This window comes from Egretta garzetta, unplaced genomic scaffold (assembly GCF_000687185.1).
Source record: "Egretta garzetta isolate BGI_Z169 unplaced genomic scaffold, ASM68718v1 scaffold188, whole genome shotgun sequence".
NCBI classification, from domain to species: domain Eukaryota; kingdom Metazoa; phylum Chordata; class Aves; order Pelecaniformes; family Ardeidae; genus Egretta; species Egretta garzetta.
The window spans coordinates 2,778,843-2,789,373 of NW_009260622.1; the positions used below are offsets into that span (position 1 = coordinate 2,778,843).

The 10,531-nt window shown below is 44.0% G+C and overlaps 1 protein-coding gene across 1 annotated transcript in view; it reads left to right on the forward strand.

The window, feature by feature from the left end:
- The first annotated feature begins 4,973 nt into the window (after positions 1-4,973).
- ATP9A (ATPase phospholipid transporting 9A (putative)) overlaps positions 4,974-10,531 on the forward strand; it is a 59,927-nt gene continuing 54,369 nt past the window's right edge. The window contains exon 1 of the mRNA XM_035900840.1: positions 4,974-4,978. Within this exon, the coding sequence (XP_035756733.1) occupies positions 4,974-4,978 (5 nt within the window). The remainder of the gene's footprint in view (positions 4,979-10,531) is intronic.

Here is a 10,531-nt window from a genome sequence, read left to right on the forward strand (position 1 = left end):
CAGGAATGGTGTTCGTAGCTCTGTAACAAAGGTCTCTGTCTAAATGCAGAAGGCTCTGTTTAACTGTATCAGTTCAAGCAATACAATATCCTTAGTGTGGGATGTTGCAATATCCTGAGTGTGGGGTGTGTTCCTGAGGGAGGTGTACGTATGTATTTATATTCCCCTGCGGGAAGTTAAATAAGAAGAATGATCCTTTAATACTGTTTTGGTAGGAAATTGCTCCGCTCTGCAGACAGGTTGGGGTGTACAGCGTATCCAAGTTACCTGGCTGTCAGTTACTGCAGTGCTTCTTTTGACCCTGGATAATTTGTTTTTTAAAATGTGATGAGTGATATTGGCAAAATAAACCAAAGCATCAGAGGAAACCCTGACTGTTAGAAGGAGAGGAAATTGATACTTTTCCCCTTGTTTGTTATGTTTTTAGTTGGTCGTTTTTATTCAGATTCCTCTAACTGAAATTGTTCAGCACAGTTTATTCATTATTAGAATTATTCCGTATTATCAACATTGTTTCTAATAACTGATGTAGCGGTACCCGTGCCCGTTGGTGCTGAGCAGGAGGTGTGTGCGATGCAGCAAGCAATTCCCCAGTGCCTGGGTCACGTGTATCGCTGGGCAAGTTCCATGAGGTACAGCCACCATGGCATTAAATTCGGTGATGTGATTGAAAGGGATCAGGGAGAGGTGGAGGCCTGAGAAATTTCTCAAGGCTTCTTGAATGATTTCTTTTCCTAAATTTCTCTAGTCTCCACCAAGACCCGCTTGGGTATTATGATGTGGTTAGTGCTGTCTAACAGAAATTGCCCTCATCTAACCTAAGCTATGGCTCGTTGGTTGTGGACTCTACTGGATTAGCGGTCACAGAGATGATGTTTCCTGTGTTAGCAAGGAATTCTGGCAGCAAGAAGTTGTGAAGGAAGATTGCTTTGGATTTTTCTCAACAGCAGCCTGAATAGCTTGGATTTGGGGTTTCTATTTGGTGCGGTAACTCTGGGGATGGGCCTTACCATATGCTGGGAATTTTTGTTTTCCTGATAAGTAGCCTGTGGTATGTTAGTAATTTGATTGAATGATGGCGTGGATAACAAAGCATCGAAGGCCAGCAAACCCAAAACAGTGTTCTAAGCCAAAGGAGAAATCAGCCAGCAAATCTGGTTCCTGGTGTCACATCCAAGATGGAGTCCTGGGAACCCTAAGCCAGAATCAAGACCTTCTTTCTTCTGTTCCCTCTGAGAAAAACCCAAACAAAAGCACTTCTAGGTCATCTTCCTTGATACGTATGAAAACCTAGGGATAAGCAAGTCTTGAAAGACTTCCCTGTAGCATAGCCCTGACTGCAATTTCTACCGTGGGACTTTCCCCTGCCTGTGGGGGCAAGTTCTTGGACAGAGATTTTTGTCAGTGTGGTCTTCTGGAGTGGGGAACAGATTTCTGTTCACATACTGAATGACTTCATAGAAATCTTCATGTATGTTAAAAAAAAAGAAATGCCTAATTGTCACGTAGGCAGCAAAGGGCAGGTGTCACCCAAGCAAGGCTTTCCTTACAGCCTCAGCCTCTAGCGTGCTTTGAAGAGAAGCCAGGGCGGAACTCGCACAGTAGCCTTGCAGAGATGAATGACGGTACAGACAGCCGAGATCTGTGTTGAAGAGAAACCATGTGCCTAATAAGCCAGTGGGAGAAGTGGTTATCTGTTCCTGAGCATGACTTTAATGTGGATCTTCCTTGCTGCAATCAAAGGCTAAGCTCTGAATTCTGCAGCTGTATGCCTTGAATTCAGCCATATTCTTCCAAATGCTTTGCAGCACTCTGAAAACCACTATGAGATAAGTGCCAATTAGGAGGGAAGGATAGCATTAGCTGCAGCGGGGCTGCTGGTGGGATGGCAAGTGACCCTGAGCTTCCCAGGAGCTGAGCTCTGCCAGGAGAAGGGAGCTGCAAGTTCCTGAAGCACCCCGGTTGCTCCGTTCGGTGCATGACACAAGTTTTTCTCTAAATAGCTTGTGGTCTCAGTCCACAGTCCTGCAAGGCATGTTTTTGAAACCAGCAAACTGCTGTGCTCATGCTGCCTCTGCAATGTAGAAAGGCCTTGATCGAGAAATGTGGGGGGAAAGAATGGGGACTGAGACAGGGAAGGAGGAGCTTTACAGTAACATGTCATGCAGCCGTTCCATTGTATGTGTGTGTGTACTCCTTGGCTCTGTTTAAAATGGCAAATACCATTTCAAAGTCAACAGAGTGAGATGGGAGCTCCTGCCCTCCATCTGCCTGCGTGTGGGTGTGCCTCGGCGTGTGCAGAGCTGGGCTGGTTTCCCACCGAGGAGCTCTTCTGCGCCGTGGCGCTTGGCGGGTGGGCAGGGGTGGGCTGCAGGAGCAGCAGCGCTCCTGGCCCCTTCCCGAGCCACCCCAGCTGCGCCAGCACACGATCTGAAACGGGAATCTTAGAGTCCTGTGGAAGTGCATAAAAAGGCTGGGTGGTTGTGCATGGCCCTGGTTGTTTTTTTCTTAATCAATGGAGAATTCTTTATATGCTTTAAAAATAATGAAATGTGGAAGGTTGGTTTGTGTGTTAAAGGTGCCAAGGACTTAACAGCACAGCCTGTGAGAAAACATAAAAGCATCATCTGAGAAATGTGCTTGTTGTAGAATTGATTAAATACATTGATAAACTCCAGCACTAATTTGACAAATACTACCCCAGTATTAGACAAATGTGACACTTTTTTTTTCCATTAGGTTTGTTTTACCTGAAAAATGCTTATGAAAGCATTTGTCATTTGCTCTCTCAAATACTTCTCCATCAAACATGCTGCATTTATAAATAAAACCTGCTACTTGGTAATGGCTGTTAATCTGGCATCTGATAGTCAATCTGTCATGTTACTGCTTCTTACATCATCATCAAGAATGCGTTGTTGTAAACAAACATCATCCCACGGGAAGCACGCAGTAGACCTGCTCTTCAACACCGACTGCTCGTGCAGGTTGAGGGCCACATCACTTGGGACTCAAGGTTTTGCATGCAGTTCACATTGAAAGAGATGCTTTTGAGTGGTTGTGGTTTTATTTGGGGATTTGTGAGTTTGGTTTTTATTATTATTTTTGCCAAGTTATGATTTAAAATGTGAATGATGCAATGCTCTATAAGCTTCCCCATATAAGCTGTCTTCATATATCTTTCACATTCTTTCTGTAAGATAATTTGGAAAAGTTCATGGTGTACAGTGACTTTAGGTTTACTGTAAGGCAGAGGCTGTTGCAATACTGTTCTTAAGTGCTTCAGCTGCAAAATGGAGAAGGAGAAATGTTTAGGAATATGTATTTCTAAACTTCTACAGAAAACTGCTCACACTTCCGTAACTTTGTGGTTCCCAATCCTGGAAAGCGCCTGCTAATTTTGTCAGCATCTCTAAGCAGCAATATAACCTTTCAGCTGTTTTTCTAGACAATCTCTTTCCCATTCAAGGATGTAATCTTCTGATTTCCTGATGGAAAGTAGTTTACTATTCCTAATAATGCCAATAGTTCTCTCCTGCCAGAAACAGCCAACTTCCTCCAGTGACACTGACCTTGCCCTGCGCAGAAAACTTTGGAGGAATGTGATGGCCTGAGCAGCCCCTTCCCTCATCATCCAGGTCTTTAAGCTTGAAATAGGGAAGATGCCCAAAGAAACAGTAGATCACAGAACTATGCAATGCCTGTAAAATTATTTCAGGGAGGAACAAGTAAGTTAACTGGAAAAAGCTGATTGTCCCAGTCTAAAGGACTTTTTATTTAATGAGCACCAGGATAAACTGAAAACATGTTTGTGTACTTGTTTATATGCACTCACAGTACGTTGTTGCTGGTACCCAAATGAGTGGATTTGTCAGAATGGGGTTTTTTTGAGGTTAAGATTATTCAGTTTCCAGAGGAGAAAGGGGAAAGGCAATGGTCTGAAATGTTCCTTGTTAGGTTCACCACCCATCTTTCTGTGTCTTCTTTGCCTTTTGCTCTCAGTATGAGTTGTGGTTTGTCGTCCCAGTACGTGGGCATCCCAAGCTGGATACTTAGCAACATGGCCCAGGACTTTGCAACCTAAGTGTGGCCATCTCTCCCCGCAGCACAAGTCCTTGGCAGCTTTGGAGGCTTTTGCTTTGGCTCCTGTGTGTGTGCGGCAGCCGTGCAGTGCTGGTGAGCACCGGGCTTGCACCATGTATTGTGCCAAACACAACCTGGTGCAGTAATAAAAGCGGCTGTGGAGACCGGTGTTCACTCACATTGCAAGATCGGTACACATAAGACAGAAAGGGTTCAGGTAGGGAAACTGTCCTGTTGGCCCGTGGCTCTGGGTAGGTTAATGAAACCTGCCGTTGGTCTGTTAAAACACAGTCTGCCATTGCAGCCACCCCTGTTCACGTAAAGCGCTTTGTAAGGATCACAGATGTCATGTCGAGGATTTTAAATAGAACTAATGGGCTTAGTAATGTATTCTTCCCTAATGAAGTTTAAGACATTATCGAAAAGTTTAAAAAAATTAAAATTATCGCAATGGAGCATCTTTGAGGGGGGTGATGAGAATGAGCACATGGTTCTGTGCTTGAGAAATGTCTGTGTTCTTACCAAAAGCTCCTTTTCTAACTTATTTCCACGAGCCCCGGGCTGGCGCTTGTGCAATTAGTGTGCAGAGATAACTGTTGCGGCTTAACATCGGCGCTAGCCGGGGGTTTGGATTGTGGGCGTCTGCTCCTGCCTGCCCGGAACGCACAGGCGGCTGCTGGGTGGTTGTGGGATGAGAGGGGAAAAACAAGGTCACAGGATAGGTAAGAGTTAAATACCGGCACTGGGACTGACTGGGTGCCTTCATAACAAAACCCCTTTGGGGCTCTTTGAATGTACATGGGATAAAGATCAGCATTTGCTGTTTTTTCAGCATTTTCGCTGTGAGTTCCTTGCTCAGCACTGCCCGTTCTGGAGGAGGCTTCGAGACAATGACGTAATGGGATTCCTGAGCGCTGATAAACCTCCCCAGTTCAAGTGTTGCAATGTGTGACTCTTGTTATTGCTGGTTGTAGTATTGTGTTCATGGGTTGGACTTCATTTTTTTTGTTTGTTTTCTTTTTACAAATTCCTTTACGTTGCATAGAAACTTCATGCTAAAAGGCTACGCGGGAGACTTCTTAGTAGAAATTCTGGATGTTCTTTACTTGAGCATTGATACTACTGGTAATCACCTTCAAAAATTCACTAGGCAGGAAGTTTGTCTTTTGTTTGTCTTATTAGGCTTTCAGTTTGCTTTCGCTGTAATTCAGGGAATTGCAAAAACTGTGAGTCTAGCCAGGCAGGAATTTCACAAAACTGTTATTTTTACACAGCAGATTCTCCTGTGCTCTTTCTTGCTTATACTTGGAACTGCATTATTTTTAGATCAATTCTCAAGCCTTATAGTAACACAGCATTTGTAAAGTTCTTACAGCAACAAGTATCTCTGCGGTGGGAGCACTACGAGAGGTCATGGCTTTCATTGCAGAACATGTGCTAAATTTGGGGTAATTTCACTTTTGTGCAATTGCTCTCTACTTCCCTGCCTTTGTGGGTGCTGTTGGTATTGGGAGCTGCTGTCTCATTTAGAACCATGCAAGTGTAAGCCATTTTGCAGTGCTAGGTGTTAGCATTCACAGACTAATGAATTCATAGTAATTTGGAAAAGACTAAAAGCAATATAATTTTATGTAAACAGTTGAGCAGAGCGCACTCTTCTTGAGTTAAAATGTTCTGATGAATTTGTGGGGTTCATTTGTCATTTTCTCATACATTCATGAAGAAAAAATGCTGATGAGCTATTGAACTTATTAAAATGTCTGGAAGTCTGCTTTGGAGATTTAGGTATTGGTTTGAAGATCTGCCCAGATATTTGGAAAGTTCTTTGGAGCGTATTGGTGAATTTTACTGTGTAAAAACAATTCCTAGCACAAGTAAAAAATACATTAAATTATAGTAGTACCCTCTTTGAGTCTTATCCTATTGTAAATATTATGATATAGGTGCCTAGGCATTTTTGCTGTTGAGTACAATCCCTAGAAGAGGCCCAACCTAAAAAATAAACAAAGGTAACTGGTTTCAGATGTCTGATTCCAAGGACCGACTGACTCTCTCGGTAACTGGGAAGCACATTCTGATGAAATGGGGGGTGTGGACACCAGGTTTGCTCCCTTGGGCAAAGCCTCTTGTTTGGAGCATTATCACAGAGGTCATTCTGAATTCACAGTCATTAAAACATGGCATCAAGGCTAATCTTGAGTGGTTTTCTTCATTGTGAAAGAAGGAAAACCACTTCTTTTTTTTTCTTCCCCATAGAGCATATCTATTTCCTATTGACATCCAATTACCACCGTTTTCACTATTTGCCACGAAAATATATTTGGGATACAAGTGATTATTTGTCTTAGGTCTTCATCTGCAAACACAAAAGAAAACTGCAATTAAAAGGTATCAAGCTGATAAAATATACTTCTGAAGTGAAGTTTATGAATTTGAGTGTTTAACACCAACTTTACTGTTTGTCTCATGTTGGTGACCGCTTTTCAGGTGTGAGTATTCTACACAACCATGTGGGGAAGAAAGATCTACTAGTTAGTTTTGCTTAACAAGAAAAAAAAGTTTGTAGACTTGACAAAAATTGGTATTTCAGGGGCAAGTGTAGCTTTCTGAAGTGGGTTACGTTTAGGGTACTTAGGTTAATTATGGTTTTATGGTAGGTACTACCTAGGGAATAGTTGAAGATGGAAGTCCATTGTCTTAGAAATGTTACAAATGTGGAGTAACAAGCAATGTCCCTGTCTAAAAGTAAGCAGAGATGGCAGTTGTGGTGGTGCAAGTCTGTAGGAAGCCTGATGCCTTTTGTAGATACGTGAACAGTAAAGCATCCGCAATTATATTATTCCACTAATTTGAGCTAGGTGTGCATTGCTACTAGGGGTTTGAACTGTTCGCATTACCCACTGTGTTTATTTCTGTCATATTTTCCTCCATTCTCCTAATTTTCTCTTCTTCAGCAAATTAACAGTTTGCAAGTCAGGGTTGACGACTGCAGAAGCTTTGATAAAGCCGACCTGTACATGGTCAATGATAAATGGGGGGGATTGTTACTGAAATTGGGGGACCCTACAAGTACACTGGTTTTGGAATGGAGAGTTTGACTTGCGTGGAGTTGGTATTTGGCACCATTCAAAACTTGTGATTTCATCTTCCTTCAGTTCCGATGTGTGGGTGCTATGTAGTGCTCTGCTGTCTCGTCAGCATTTCGGTCTGAAAGCTGCTTTGAGCGAGAAAACCTTCTCCTGTGTTTGGGTGGCACCTGTGTGCTTGCGGCCTAGCTTGTTCTTGAGCACAGACTAGAGAAAAATCCACCTTTTCAGGGCTCACCTGCCACTCTTCATGAAATATAATAATGTCAAACTAATTTGATTATGCAAAAATATTTTTGTCTGGTTTTAAGAGCTTGTGAGAAATTATCTTGCAAGTCAGCCTTGTGAAGTTAATGTCTGTGCCTGCTCATGGAGCACTGAATCACATGGTGACGCCTTTTCTTTACTTCTGGAAGCAAAGCTGATTTTTAGTCCTCTTATCTACTGAAGGAACTGACTTAACTGATAACACTTCTTTCTGTTTATTTGTGCCTAGCAGGGCATAAAACAAAAAAATGGTGTCTTTGTAGGAAACCACCTTCTGCGTGGCGAGTTGTAAACTCTGTTCCTCAAGCTGTGAGTATCTTCTGGCAAGGTAGCGGCTTCAAGAGCCAGATGCTTTGTGTGCTTCCTTAAATAGTTATTTCTTTCAGTTAGGTGTGTATTTAACTGCACTTCTGTGGCAGAATGCCGTGATTCAAGGACAGATCTTAGCGGTGGTTTCTGGAAAGATGTTTGCCAGAGGTCTGAAGCCTTTGGTTATCAATCCGGCTGATGCTGGCTTTCCCAAATGTCAATGAAATTCAGTCGGCTGGTTTTAAAGGAACAAGGGGGATTGAGAAGAGCTTGGCTTTCAGTAAGAAGCAGTGACAACAGAAAAGTAACCCTTTGGGGGTTTGGGAGGGTGCAATGCTGCAAGTTTGCACAGAGAGGCTTTTTCAAAGTACAAGAGGGATTGCTGGTAAGTCCTTGCATCTCCCACGAAGTTACCAATGCTCTGTTTGATTCATTGCTTCAAGTAAAGGTTTGTTACCTCGAGCAGCGCGAGGTTTTATTCACCACAATCCATGTGAGAGCTGGGTTTTTGCGGGCGGCAGCAGCCGGGCTGAAGGCCCCGTGAGGCTCCTGGAGGTGGTGGTGGGCAGGCTGGGGCAGCAGCCTGCGAAAGAAAGTCGCAGTTTTGGGAGGTTACTGTTGCTTAACGAATTGCGTGTTAATACTCCACGTTTTTCTGGAGAATAAATGTTTCCTGTCACCTCATCCCTGGGGTCTTTTAGTTGAGAAAACAGCCTGAAGCCTGTAGGCAGCGTGGTGGTTTCCAAAACGGGGAGCACAGTTTTGTTATGTACAACACCCCACTGTGTGCTGGAGGAGATTTTTAACTTGAATAATTTGAAATACAGGCACTGCGTGCTATCGCTGGGATTTATTTATTGACTCTGGTAAGTCACAGAATCATTGAATCGTTTAGGTTGGAAAAGACCTTTAAGAACATTAAGTCCAACTGTTACCCTAACCCTGCCATCCCACCACTAAACCATGTCCCTAACCACCTGGTCTACCCAGCTTTTAAATACCTCCAGGGATGGAGACTCAGCCACCTCCCTGCGCAGCCCATTCCAGTGCTTGACAACCCTTTTGGTGAAGAAATTTTTTCCTAATGTCCAATCTAAACCTGCCCTGGAGCAACTTGAGGCCATTTCCCCTCATCTCATCGACCATTGCCTGAGAACAGAGACCACCCGGATCCCCCCTCCTGTCAGGCAGTTGTAGGCTTTGTTGCCCTTCTCTGGACACGCTCCAGCCCCTCCATGTCCTTCTTGGAGTGAGGGGCCCAACACTGAACTCAGCATTTGAGGTGCAGCCTCACCAGGGCCCAGGACAGGCATGATCACTGCCCTGCTCCTGCTGGCCACGCTATTTGTGATACAAGCCAGGATGCTGTTGGCCCTCTTGGCCACCTGGGCACACTGCTGGCTCATATTCAGTTGGCTGTTGACCAACACCCCCAGGTCCTTTTCTGCTGGGAAGCTTTCCAGGAGTCCAGAGCTTCCCAACAGCAGTGGGGAGAGGCCGGGGTGCCTGCTGGCCCAGGGCTGCCGAGAGACCTCTCGGTGAGATGCTGTGCGCCGGTGCTCAGAGCACCCACGTAGCTCCCATCTCATAGCCTGGGCTTTAAATATCTCCCCCAGAGAGAGGAGGGAATCCTTCAGTGACCATGTCAGCCTTGGTGAAGTTGATGCGGCTTTCCTGAATTCTCACATAATTTTTACCAAAGGCCAGAAATGATGTTAAATAAATGGCTTTAACATAAGCCTGAAGTGAAAAAGTAAAAAAATCAGCATGCCGACATGTTCATATTTTGTTTATTTTGAACAATTTTTGGAGGAGTGGCATTGCAGGATAGAAAAAGTAATTGTGCTGGGTAATTGAAACTTGACAATATTTAATGGAACAAGAACAGATACTGCTGACAAAGTAGACAAAAATGCAGGAAAAAAATCAGATCAGAGGTTATATTGGGCTGGTCTGATTGAAAATAGGATGAACTTAAATCACTGCAGCCATTTCTCTGGCAGCTGGGGTTTGTGGTGCTGGGTCCAGGCATTGGGCTGGGCTGCCCAAACTCGCAGCCTTCGCGACGGTGCTGCAGTGGGACTGTCACCCGGAGAGCTGAAGATACGGATTACTGCAGCCAAAGTAACAACCTGAGACCATGCAGCTGGATCTACAGTGCATGTTCTCAGTCCTTGAGAATGTGTTATTCATTAGTAGTTAATATACAATTTGCCATTAACATAAACAGAGCTAATCACTGTTATACTGCGTAAAAATAATAATTTAGTATCTATTTTCAGATTCCTCTTAAGGTTTGATTTTTAGAGGATTATAGATTATTATTCCTTGGCAAGACTGATTTAAAAAGTGCAAAAATTCAAATACGCAAATATTAAACCCTTCTGTTAAAAAGGTATAAATTTGACACGGTCCCTCACAACATCCTTCTCTCTAAATTGGAGAGCTATGGATTTGATGGGTGGACTGTTCGGTGGATAAGGAACTGGCTGGATGGTTGCGTCCAGAGGGTAGTGGTCAATGGCTCGATGTCCGGAGGGAGACCGGTGACGAGTGGTGTCCCTCAGGGGTCTGTACTGGGACTGGTGCTGTTTAATGTTTTCATCAATGACTTAGCGAGATCGAGTGCACCCTCAGCAAGTTTGCAGATGACACCAAGCTGAGTGGTGCGGTTGACACACCAGAAGGATGGAATGTCATCCAAAAAGACCTGGACAGGCTGGAGAGGTGGGCCTGTGTGGACCTCATGAGGTTCAACAAGGCCAAGTGCAAGGTCCTGCACCTGG